This window comes from Dermacentor variabilis, chromosome 3 (assembly GCF_050947875.1).
Source record: "Dermacentor variabilis isolate Ectoservices chromosome 3, ASM5094787v1, whole genome shotgun sequence".
Lineage (NCBI taxonomy): Eukaryota > Metazoa > Arthropoda > Arachnida > Ixodida > Ixodidae > Dermacentor > Dermacentor variabilis.
The window spans coordinates 235,931,636-235,945,155 of NC_134570.1; the positions used below are offsets into that span (position 1 = coordinate 235,931,636).

General features: G+C 48.4%; 1 protein-coding gene across 1 annotated transcript in view; it reads left to right on the forward strand.

The window, feature by feature from the left end:
* Positions 1 to 13,296, forward strand: part of LOC142575054 (4-pyridoxate dehydrogenase-like) — a 237,371-nt gene extending 224,075 nt beyond the window's left edge. The window contains exon 14 of the mRNA XM_075684018.1: positions 10,834 to 13,296. Coding sequence (XP_075540133.1) covers positions 10,834 to 11,146 — 313 coding nt within the window. The 3' untranslated portion in view covers positions 11,147 to 13,296. The remainder of the gene's footprint in view (positions 1 to 10,833) is intronic.
* Positions 13,297 to 13,520: the final 224 nt, after the last annotated feature.

Genomic DNA, 13,520 nt, shown 5'->3' on the forward strand with positions numbered 1-13,520 from the left:
CTGGTACGCTCCAAGGGCGACGACGTCAGAGCGTTTACCAAGAGCTTGAAGCGCGTCCCGGAAATCTTCCACACGGAACGGGCGAACGCGAGCGTCGCCGTGCAAAAAAAAACTGTGCTTAAAACGATGCGTCCTGTAGGTAGCCGAGGCAAAATAATCTGGAAATCCTTATCTTCCTCCGTCGAAGGCCTGTTGCTGCGGCCAACAGCCGCTTAAGCCGCTCCATTGGAGCTCATGATCCCGCGATCAGTCCAGCTCGCGAGCCGGAAGCAGAATGCTGCGCCACTGCGGATTGAGTGCAGCCGAAACCTAAGTGAGCATATATCGGGTAAGAATGGAATGATAAATTGGAGTGCGTATGCGTCCTTTTTTCTCGAATGTCGGATATAAAAGAATGTTGCCCAGGTGAGGCTCGAACTCACAACCCCGGCATTGCTCACGAAAACTGTCGTATAAGTACCGTGCGCTAACCAATTGCAACACTGCGGATTTTTTAGTTTTCTTTATTACCGGTTTTGCAAGAACAATACGCATACAACACGTGAAAACTAAAGACGGGGTTACAATACAATTCGTCAATACATTGAACGAAAAGCCATCAGTCGTGCTGTGACTGACATTGCCACTTAAAATTCCCTTAGTGTGACTAAGGGTTCTACCCTGGCTACCCAGGGAGAAAGACATTCTTTTGTTTTTTCAACTTCTAATAACCGAGCAATGCTCTCTCGAAAGTACAGCCTTGCTGGTCTTCCATCCGGTTCACAGGAGAAGCCATCCATTCGTGAGCGCCATATACTCTGCAGGCCTGTCAGCATGATTAGGTCGAAAGGTACTCCTTCTTCGTTGTCTATCGCAAGGTACCTTATGCCATGTGTGTCTAGTGGGAATTCTTTTTTTATTGTCCCCTGCAACACATCCCAGAAGAACACCGCTTCCCAACAGTGAAGGAAAACGTGGTCGATCGTTTCCGGCTTTTTGCAAATAACGCAGTGAGGACCCCATGGCATATAGAACCCAGGCTCCTCTAAGAAGGTTATTACAGGGAGAGCTCCGGTATGCAGTTTGAAAAAGAAAGTTTTTGCACTTGGTGCTACTTGCATTCTTTTAGCCCGTTTGAGTACGTTCTGACCCAGGCCTGCACTGTATATCGCCCTGTACAACGGTATTGGCAACACTATATCACGTAATTCTTTATACAGTTTCCTCTTTTTAACGGAATATAAATAATCATTAGAAAAACGCACGCTCAAAAATCGCATACTCGCTACTACTTCCCGAAAATAACATTGTGCCGTCCCCGTCAGGGCTTGCGCGTTAATAACATATTCAGGTAACAGACGCCCTAATCTGGCCTGGCACACCATTTGTAGAAAGGGGTTGCCGGCGTCGCGAGAAAAGAAAAATCTATTAACTAATTGTTTGAGAAAAAGGTACGCCAGTCCAAGTCCCCCACAGTTTACACTCCTGAACAAATTCGTGCGACTGCACCTTTCCCACGTAGATCCCCACACAAAGGTCGCAGAAACCGTACGTACTTTCTGCACATTTACCCTAGAACAGTGCATCACTTGTATCACACACCATAGTTTAGTCACAAAAAAAAGAATGTTACACACGGTTGCCCTCGCAAACATGAGATATAATTCGCCCTCCAAGCATTCGCCTTTCGCGTAAGAGTACTGCTTGTTGCTGCCAGTAGTCATTATTTATTTTTGTAGGACTCAAGTGGCACACCAAGGTACTTCACAGGCATTTTTTGCCATACAACATTGGCAGAAATCTCAGGGGTCAACGGCCACACGCCGTGCCAAAACCTCGGACACTTTCCCCAGTTTACTCGGCTTCCTGTAACGTCACTAAAAATTTTAACAGTTCTAATGGTTTCTTCAATGCCTTCATAGTCAATACAGCATACCGCCACATCATCGGCATATGCGAGCAGTTTGACCTCTGAAGATTGTAACGAAAACCATGAATAGAATTGTTTTCAATTATTGACAAACATAAGGTTTCAATATATATACAAAACAAGAGTGGACTGACGTGACAGCCCTGACGCACGGAACGCTGCACTTTAATGGGGGCCCCCAATTCCTCGTTTATAATTAGTCTGATAGAGCAGTTCCGATATGCCAGAGCTACACCGTCCATGATGATGGATTCGACATTAATGTATTCCAATATTGCAAGCAAAATAGCATGCGCCACGTAATCAAATGCCTTCTCCAGATCCAACTGGAGTACGGCGACACACTCTTCAAGCGAGTCACAACATTCAAGAACTGAGCACATCTTGGCACGCGTATGATTGGCATGCGTATGATAATTGGCACGCATATGATAACTTGTTCCTCGAATGGCGATTATAAGAAAAGTATTCCACAGGTGGAGGCTGGAACTCACAATCCCGGCATGGCTCACGAGAACTGTCGATAAGTACCGTGCGCTAGAAAAATGGGCCACTGAGGATTGACAGCAGCCGATAGCCTAAGTGAGCCTATATTTGTTAAAATGGGAAGAATAACTTAAGAATCCATTGTTGAAAGTGAAAATTAAGTTTGATGCTATTCTTGCTGCTACGAAAGATACCTTGTTCGTGATACTGGGTGTTAGCTTCATTTTTCTTCTATAACACTTTGATATCATGAGGGACTGGGCTTGCTTTCTGTACCCGTTGTTTCCGACACACTCTCGTTGTCATGCTACTGCAGCAACCATGTGCTCGTAATAAGGCCTCCCATACTTTACTAAAGAAAAAGTCATTTTGATTTTCTTTCACGTCCTCTAATATTCAATGCCAAAAACAGGTTCTATAATATGCTCAGAGTAGACATAGCGCTCGAAGGGTTTTCTTGAGGCAAACTTGTGCTTAGTTGCATTAGCTGTGCCTTGTTTGCATACAACAGGCGGTACTATAGACTGCAAGGATTGCAGTACTGGAGGCGAAAACATGCTTTTCTAGTAATAAATGAATTCAAAACGTGAGGAACATTGATATCTTCTGGTTTTTTGAACCGACTAGTTGCATAGTCACTTAAATACGTAAGGAGCAATTGGATACCTTAAACCCGTATATATTGCTTACACTAGAGTTCTCAAGCCTATAAACGGTTTTGATATTCGTAATTACGACACCGGAAGCCTTGTGAGAAAAAAGCGCGACTATACAGTGACAGTAAACAGTTTAAAAAATAAGAGTGTGGGAGGGAGCCCTAGTCCGGCGTCCCAAGAACGATCTCGGCAACAGCACGGTCCCGTTGTACTAGAGCCCGGCGGACCTCGGGAGGTCCGTCGCCGAGGGAATGTTGCCACATCTCTCTGGTGCGGGTGGCGTGTAGGATAAGTGGAAGGGAAGCGAATTTTTCAGCACACTCCACCGTGACATGGAACGCCGTGGGCCAGCTGCCAAAGCCCGTGCAAGAGTCTGCATAGCGGTCAGGGTAAAATTTATGTAGGGAGAGGTGCTTGGTAAATGTGTTTGGTTGGAGTAGGTGGAGTGCCACCTTTTCTGTGCGCGAGAATGACAGCGGCGGCGGGCCCTTGGTGTGTCTAGCTCGTGTGTAGTATGTTAATAAGTCTCTGTATGTGAGTGTAGGGCCCACCTGATCGGCAGTCCCATTTTTGCCATGCCGCCAGCCCGGAGGGCACTTCATGAGCGACCCCGCGTGCGCGGTCATTACGCAACAGTGATGCATGACCAAGTGTCCAGAGCAAGTGAATGCGTTGTGGGGCACATATCTGTGCTTGACGACTGGTGCGGGATTGCGAGAGCCGCCTTGGAGAAGTCGCATCCCGTCAAAAAGGCGCGGCATGCTTGCTGATAATTGGTTAGGATATGCACTTTCCCAGGAATGTTGAGAGCGTGTCGCACAGCAAGCGCTACTGCAAGGAGTCCTCCATTTGTAGGTGTAGAACCTCTCAAGAAGGCGGCCGTAAGATTGGTTTCAGCCCCATCCAATATTACCGCGGAATACCCGTTGCGGTACCGTGCGACATCCGTGTATAGGGTATTTGTCTCAGGGATATCACCAAGCATGCGCACCCGATATCGTACACGGGCACGTCGTCGTCCCGCATCTTGTTCACGATGCATGTTTTGGGGTAGTGGGTGCATCTTTAAGACTGTACGGACCCAAGTCGGAGCAGTGATGGCGATGTCTTCTTGGTCATTGTGGAGAACCGGATATCCCAATCTCGAGAGCAGGTGCCGCCCAATGCGTCTGAGAAAAAGACGTCTTTGACAGACCTACTGAGCTTCCAACAACTCGCCGAGAGTGTAATGCGTCCCAAGTGATAGCCATCGTTTCGTGGCGGTGTACGGTGGGCGGCTGTGGGCAAGCTTGGTCGCCTTTCGCAGCATCGCATCGACCCCTACCTTCTCCGACTGGGTAAGGGAAGGTGGTAAGCAGTACGACTGATCACGCAGGCCTCCACCAGACGCAGTAGGCCTCGTTCTCGTAGACCTGAGCGTCTGTTGGAGACCCGCTAAATCATGGCCAGAGCATGTTCGGTCTGTCGAGACAATAGAGAGACAGTGTAGTTGGCCTTTCTATTCGCTTGAATGTGTAGCTCAAGAATGCGAGGACGGTACACCTGGAGTACAAGAACGCCATCTACGTACACCGTGATCTCGGGGGGAGGGGTGATGCTACGCGCACGTCTGAGAACAAGCTCAGACTTTTGTGGAGCACAAGACAAGCTGCCCTGTCGTACGTAAGTGGTGGCGATGTCGACGGCCTGCTGCAGCCGATCCTGAATGGCCCCGTCTGACCCTCGTGTCGTCCAGATCGTGATGTAGTCTGCGTAAATCGCATGTGCAACATCGGGGATCTGGTCGAGCTGCTCAGGTAGTCTTGGGAGGGTGATATTAAATAGAGTAGGGGACAGAGCTGATCCCTGTGGGGTGCCGTGACCTGTAAGACGAATCGTGTCTGACCAATGAGGCCCTATCCCAACGGTGGCTGTTCTGTCGCGCAGAAAGGAACGAATGTAGTTATGCATGCGGCCACTGCAATGTGATTCAGCAAGATTTCGAAGAATCAAACCGTGTGCCACGTTATCGAATGCTCCTTTTAGATCAAGGGCGAGGATGGCCCTCGCATGGCACGTGACAAGGGGCCAATAACCTCTTCCTTGAGCTGTAGAAGAACGTCCTGCGTGGAGAGACGTTCCCGAAATCCCAACTGTGAGTGGGATAAGAAGGACTGTCGTTCGAGGATAGATTGTAGACGCCGGAAAACCACGTGTTCCATTAAATTTCCGATGCATGAAGTAAGGGATATCGCCCGTAAGTTTTCTATGGCTATGGGTCTGCCTGCTTAGGGTAATAGCAAAATCTCAGCATGACGCCATGCCTGTGGGAGCATGCTCTGATGTGAATGATCATTAAATAGGTTTGTTAGATGATGTAGATCTGAATCACTGATGTTTCGAAGGGTGGAACATCTGACATGATCTGCCCCTGGGGTCGGGTTCCGACGGAAATCTTGAAGTACCACGCGATCTTCATCGACTGTTATGTCCGCTTTGAGTTCCTTGTTAGTTATGTTATTCCTTGTGTTAGTTATGTCCGCATTGTGTTCCTTGTTCCTGCGTACGGGTATTCGGGATACTGTGGTGGCGGGCCGGTCGGAATGAAACGTTTTTCTAGCTTTTTTAAGAAGAGCAGACAGATCCTCTCGGTACTTATGTATTAGGCTGTGTAGGCGATGAAATGTTTGTGTCTTTGTAGTGCTTGGATCCACGAGTGCGCGAAGTATCCACTATGTTCTTGCAGTGCCTAGAGTGCCTGAGAGACGTTCGAAGAAGCCTCGCCAGTTGTTGTGCACGGGAGTCTGAGCATATTCTTGTGCCTCCTGCGAAATTTGGTCGATACGCCGGCGAAGCTTGCGATTGAGGCGTAGACATTTGCAGCGCCACGTGAGCCCTCTACGGGCCTCCCACATATGCAGTAGGTGCGGGTCCACGTCCGGCGTTGCAGTTGTGGTAACCAGTGTGCGCGTACACGCGTCCAGGTCAGCACAGAGGGACTGGAGGCATTGCTCGTATCCTAACCCTTCCGGAGGTGCGTGTCGACGGTCCCTGCGCCGCGTCTAATCCGTGATCCGCACACTGCGCTCGAGGCAGTGTGCAGTGTGCGGTGGTAGGGTAGCGGCAACAGAGTAATGGTCAGTGCCTAGACGTTCGTCGAGAGGATCGTGCGCAATCACTGGTCCTGTATTTTCGGAAAAAGTAAGGTAAGGGCATGTGTCATGTGTGACGCTGTCACCTAAACGAGTTGGGTGCCACGGGTCCGCATGTAAGGTGTATCTCAAGTTACATATGTCATCCCAGAGCCGACTTCCTTTGGCTTCAGGTTTTCGGTACCCCCAAGCTATATGCGGAGCGTTGAAGTCACCGCACACGAGAAGAGTGCGCCCAAGGCATTCAAATTTTATTAGAAGGCGGTGAAATGAGTGCGTGCGTGAGCGCGGCGAACTGTATACATTGAGCATGTAGAGGCTGCGGCTGTTCTTGTCCTGTGTAATGATTTCGAGAATTTGGTGTGGGATGTCAATGTTTATAGTATGGGAGTTGCACGTTAAGCCTCACGAGTGGAGAAGTACCCGTAAGTGTGCTGAAGCCGGATAGAGAAGGAGAGCAGTTTGGTTCTTGTAGGAGGATAATATCAGGAGGGTGCGTGGACATAGCAGTGTAATGTTGCAGGGATGCTTTTTTTTACGGTATCCTCTGCAGTTCCACTGCCCAGACTTCGATCTGCTGCTGGCTAAGGGCCATCATCATCTTCGTGAGAGGGAGCGGCTGGGCGTGAGTGTGGGTGCGATCACGCACCTGTGAGGGGTGGTTCGGGCCGCGCGGACTGGGAAGCCGGCAGGGGGGCGCCTATAAAATCCGAACGGGAGACTAACTCGGTGAACAGGCCGTGTTTCCGCTCCTCTGATGCGTGTATACCGGTAATGATTTTCTGCCGTAGCGCTAGAGATTCCTGCCGCGCGCTCTCTATAGCTGCCTGTACTCTGGCATTTTTACCCTCTATTGCAGCGTCCAGCTGTGCATGTATTTACGCGTAACGCGCCTCCATGTTACGGCGTAGCCACGGAATTTCGGGGAAAGGATCGTTGTTGGTGTTCGGTGTGAGAGTAGAGTTGGGGTGAAGGTTGGGGGGGGGGGAGCGAGCTGTGCGGGATCCCCCAGGCAACTTACCTCCCGAGATGCCTCCTTGGCATGATTGTTCTCCATGGCCCGTAGCTGCTGACGGTCTGGAGTAGCTGCTGAAGTTGCCGGCTCACTTAATAGTTCCTTCTTGTAGGGTTAGGGGCATGCATATGATGGTAGGGCAGCCTGACGCCTCACGTGGTTGCGGGGGGAGGACCTCTGGAAGCGGGATCGCGAACGGGACTTGGAATTTTCCCGTGCCTTGGGGCGGGATCTGGACCGCGTCTTCGCGCGAGACCGCTCAGTTTTCTTAAATGATGTTCCAGAAGAAGTGGTTGTCGCTGATGAAGAAGCCGCACTGGCGGAGACTGTCAGTTGCCACTGTTCATATTCGATGGCTTTTTTGACCCAGGCTCGGTTGAAGGGTTGGCGCTGCCGTCGCGGGCACTTCGGTTCAGTTGTAGGATGATCCCCTCCACGGGAATTACACCGTGGGGAGCATGCGTGTGATATGACATGATTATTAATGCCGCACTACTCGCAAACGATGACGTACGGTGTGGGTCAGTGGTCGGCTCGGTGTCCAAATTTGAGGCACGTCCTGCAGACCTGCTGGCGTGGACGGTGTGGATAGCAGCGGAGCTCTGCCCTAAGAAATCGGACGAAGCGTGGTACACGCAGGCCGTCGAAGGTTACTAGTGCAATACTCGACTTACCCGTCATCCGAGTATGTAGTATCTGGATACCGGATGCTTGCATCTCCTCTACTAGCGTATGTGCGGGATGCCTGGTTCCAGTCCCGGCACCCTTGCACGAATCATCTGGGGCTGCTAGATATGTGGAAACCGGGTAGGAGCGTTGGCTGATTGATAGTTCCTGGATGTTCAGCAGGGCGTCTGCGACGTCTGATGATGGGTGCATATTAAGGCCATGTTTTGTTCTTGCAGGTTCCTTAGGATGAGGTCTCTGTGGTCTTTCGGGTTTACTTCGGCTGCATCCAAAGCGGGGCGCCCAACGTTGGCCTGGCCTATTCGTCCAATGTGAGGCCTCCGAGAGGCCGGAGTATAACTTTTCCATCTCGTAGGGGAAGAGGAGGCAGGCGCTTTGGCCCGCTCTGCTTGGACTTGGTGGAAGGGTGCTCAAACGCGTTCTGCGGGAGCGACGATGTTTCATGGGCAGCAACGTCGCGTGTGCGTCGCTTGTTGCCGACCACCTTCCAGCAGGCATCGTTGCACTCTTCGTTCTTTTCGTTTTCAATAGCGAAAGGTGTATTGTCCTCGCCGATGTTCTCCCCAGGTTGTGAGTCATTCGTATGTTCTGCTACGAAAATGCTGACAGCGTCGTGGGCGCTCGATGCCCCGATAGTTGCTGGCTTGTCGGTTATTGCGAGCATCTCTTCGGGGTCGCTAGACATTCTCGGTGCCATTTCCTCGTTAGTGTTCGCCGAAATGGTGCATAAAGGCGGTAATATCGCGCGACTGCCTTGTTCATGGCTGTTAATGTCGTCAGTAAGAACGCGAGGTGGACTTCTCCCCATCGTGAATGGCATGCATCGACGGTGCCATGCACAGGTTGGCCCGACGCCGGTGCCTTTAGGCTTAATGGGGTGTTTGCCGCGTCGAAGTCTTTAAGGCTCGTGATTTGATGGAAAATTGACTCATTGTGACCCCAGCGCTTGAGGGTAGCTCCAGTTCACTAGGTCATAGAGTTTCTTACAATAATTACTAGAGGGAACTCTGGCGCTAGTGTCTACGGGAGCAGCAGTGCAAGTGGTTGTACCAGCATGGGAATTATGAGAATACATAGATTTGCCTAAAATTCGTCCTTTTTGCGTGCAACGGCTTTGTAAACTGGTCATTTCCACAATGTACTGCGTAATAAATACTTAAATAAACATTATTAAAATTGTCCGACGGCAGGATTCGAACACAGGAATTCTAGCACAGAAGCCTGATATTGAAACCATTAAGCCACGGAGGCATGTATCGACAAGCGAATGAAACGCCCTTATGAATTTATCACAGGCTTGCCAGTGCCTTCAGACCCTTGGCGCGTTTCAACTTAGCCACCTGGACAAGCTCAATCATTAAATTAATAGCAATTATGCATGTTCGCGCCGCCTTCTGCACATCGAAGAGTATAGATTGCGCGGAAACGTACGACACTAATATTTGTATAGCGTAATAGAAAAAGCCACAAGAACTTCCGAATCCACAATCACGGAGATCAGACAAATTCATGTACTTCCCATAATTCCCATGGTGGTACAACGACCGCAGCGCCAGAGTTCCCTCTAGTAATTATTGTATGAAACTCTATGCACTAGGTGAGTCGTGTGGTATGGATGAATCGGGAGACCGAGTCGATGATCATCCAAAATACAGATACAAACCAGGAGCTCATGCGAAAACACATCCGCACACCATGGCCTCCTAGCGGGAACCACCTGCAACTATGCAAACGCGTGATAATAGAGCGGGAGAGAACGATTGGCTTAAGCCACCGTCAAGACTTGCGTAACTTTTTACAAGTTCTACGCCGGTGTCGCATGAGCGAGAGGTGGGAGAGAAGGCGTGCTAACGCGCAAGTTTGCCATGTTTGTCGCTCAACTCCATCTAGCGCTTTAAGAGGCACGTGCTCTTGGACGAGAGATATGTGGCGTCCACGTTTTTTATGTTTTGGTTCGTGGTGGCACTGTGCCAATACTTACGAGTTTATACCAGTCATGCCACATTGGTAATGCTGCTATCGTCCTCGCGCCGTCATGTGTTTATTCGTCTACATTCCATCGTCATCAAGCTGTCATGCTGTCTTCCAAAACATCTCGATAATAATCTGTGCGCTGTCATCACAAGTCCTTCCCGATTTCAGCAGTGTATCTCGGAAATATAGATGTTTTGCCATTTTTATTTCTGCGGTCCGCAGGCGCTTTTACCCTACTGGGACGATCACCTGAAAAACTGTTTGCCGCAGTTCTTTTTAATTAAATTTTGACTTCCTTTTTTTCTGGATCTTGTAATCATAGGAATGGACACACTCGATGGTGGAGCTTTGCTATGTAGACCATATCTTGGTGAACTTTACGTGTACCCACTGTTCGTGCGTTCTAGGAGTGGCTTAATTCCTATTTTCTGTTCTCGAAATTGGTGATTCAGAGTTGCTGCCGCAATGGTGAGCACCATCGTCTAGGTAAGCTTTTCTTATGCCGCTACGGACGACACACGACCACCTGAAGAAAGCGAATGACACACGACCTAAAAAGTCATTGTTCCACAAAAATCTTCCATACTGGACACATAGTCGCCTCTGCCATCCTATAATATTTTTTTTCGGTAACGTGTACTTTTTTTACTGAAGATATAATTTCTTTCGTATTCTGCCACCATTAGAAACAGGCCGACCTGACCCGGAATCGGCCCTGCGAGGCCCTACGAGGTCCCACAGCATAACTGCAGAGAAATCAGCTGTGGTACACGTTTGTTCGCTCCTGGCTGCTTAGCAATCAGTATACAAGAAACACGCAAATATTTTTTGCTAATTACCTTAACAGTCAGAATACTGCGGCCTAAAGTGCAGTAGTAATTCTGCCCGTAAGTCGACATTTTTCATTTTTCTACGTTGGTCATGCATTTGTGATGTGACACGGGTTTCCGTCTTTATTTATTCGTCTCTTTCTAGGGTGCGCGGAGGCGTGAGTGGACTTCGCGTAGTGGATGCCTCCGTCATACCGGACATGCTGTCAGGTCACCTGAATGCGCCGGTCATGATGATCGCCGAGAAAGCCGCTGACATGATAATGGAGGACGCCAGAAACAGCTATAAATTGGGAAGCAGAGTGGTGGCATCCAGCTTGCAGGAGGCACCAGTCGGTGAAGACACAGTCTTTGCTTCGGCCACAGCCTCACCCATGTGCTCTCCTATCTCGTTGTGGTTGGGTACGATAGCGTTGCTTGTGACGCTACTGTGTCCGCATTCAATGGCGCATCGGTAAGATTTAATCTCTGGGAAATCACCTGCAGTACGGACTCTCTCGCCCTGGCCCACTATAGCCGAAACGTATCTGTGACCGCCGCATACACAGCCTTATATCGATGAACAATTCCATCTTTACTCCCATTTCAACGTCTGTCATTCTTCGAAGATGTGTAAATGTTAGAGCTGAAGACAGCATATGCTCGCAATGCGTGTTCGTTTGTCGAAACTTTGTCACGATCAGTGCAGGAAACTGGCCGTGTAAGCACATCAGGAACCTTAATTCATGCATTGGAAAGTCCCCGTGGCACATATACTGTCGGCACGACGAGGTTACGGAGAGGTCCTTCAGTTAGAGTAATTTGCAAATAACCGGAAACGCAACCTATTACTCATTCACCGATCATATTATGGGCTTATAATATCAAACACAACCGTAAATTTTACAAACATTTGAGTGGTTGCAAATACAAATCCTTAAGCGAGCTGCCGCGGTGAAATGAACATTTTAATGAAAAATTTGTTAGCACATAATGTAGTTTTAAAATATTTGTCACTTTTACTCACTTATATTTTAAACGACACCATCCGACTGCTCTCGGCACGCACCTGCACGAGCATCCAGGCCTTCTTGGACACCGCTATAATTCCTCTACATCCAAGTAAGACACACCATAAAAGTTAAAGTGAGCAGCCCAAATAGGAGACGAACAGTGCAAAGTTCCCGCTTTTAGCATAAGCCATTTTAACTGCCAAACAGCAGTAAAGAGAGTGATATTTTTACCTTGTAACCCGTAAATAAAGAGGGCAGTGTATTCTGCTGGTGCGCGTCGCTGCTTGTAGAATATCTCCGGTGGTGAAATCAAACAGCTTTCTAGAAGTGCTCGGCTATTTCCTTACATTGCCAGTCATCGTCGATGTCTTCTGCACAATTCATTTTATTCTAGAGGACGTCATTTGCTTCAGTGCACAATACAATGAAGAAAGAAGAGATAGCCGTAAGAGAAGACTGAAAGAAGACTGCAGCCCTCATTATCTACTTTGGAACAATTGACCGCAAAAGCTGGGTAATCGGCAAAGCCTGCTCACGCTGTGCAGACCTATACGCAGTGAGAACGAAAGAGTGCGGCACGTGATTTGTGATGTTAGAGGTTAGTACAGCAAAGATTTTTCGAGAAAAACTGCTTGGTTTCGACAAATTTAGCAAAGTATAAGTGTCAAGAAATTACCTTCCTGCTTGTAGGAAGCAAATAGTTATCTACGTGATACACAGGAAAATAAAATACAGCTTAGGTATTGCTAATAATTACGACAGATGTAGCCTAGGTGTGAATTATTACTCAGTAAATAAAGGTAAAGCGGTGTAGAGAGGTAAAGATGAGGTGGAAAGTTATGGGTGGTACTGTGTTGGGAGCCGAGGCCGAAAGCGAGCAGCGGCAGGTGCTGAGGTTCAGTTCGCGGCCTTGCCCGATGTGTGTCGTTGATTGCGATTCAAGTAAATCACGCGACCCGCTCCTACACTGCAGTGTTTTGTAGCTCATATGGAAGTTTGTTAAAGTAACGAGCATTAATGCGCCTAATTACAGCTCGCAATAATTAATTTAGGCTATGAGAGTCATCGGCATCTACCAGCTTTTGATTTTGCCGCAACTCACGACCAATGCCATGGCCCAGCTCTGGAAATCGATGAGTCTTGTGGCATTCGTTGGAAAAAAATTTACTGCTTAAGCTCAATACCACTTGTACCGCATGGTAAGGAAATTACGTATCTGTAAAAATGGTGGTTGCCGTTCTTTTTGGTGGTGTGTTGTGGTGCCATTGAGCGGATATGTTTTAGTAATTCATTTCGTTGCTTTGTTATGTCGGGCTGTGTTGTTGAATTAGCTGATTGTTGTTAAATGGATTGTTGTGAGCTATGGCTGCTCGCCTTCGTTATCTGTCATGTTCGCCACGTCTCTTTCCATATCCTTACCAACTTGCTCACATTGGCAGGTTGCTGCAATATAATCAGCTCTTTGCCTTTCATGTTCACAAACAACTGCTGCTGCCAATTTTCATTATGTTGTCGACCATAGGTTGAGCATTGTTGTTGCATATGAACCTCATGGAATCCATATTTACATTGCTGTTCATGCTTCCGCAACCCTTGATACTCTGCGAAGAAAATAAAGTAAATGTCTGATGTTCGTGACTCTGCAAGTCAACATTCTTTAGCCTCATGGAGGACTATCCGTTTATTCCGTCTGGCATTAGTGACACATGCCAGCAATATTATGTCAGTCAATTTTTTGAGTAATCCCTGGGCTGCTCAGGGAAGAACCTGTGGCGGATCTATCCTGATAGGTGGTGTTACAGCAATTAGCAGTCCTATGACGGGTGCACAATAGAAAATA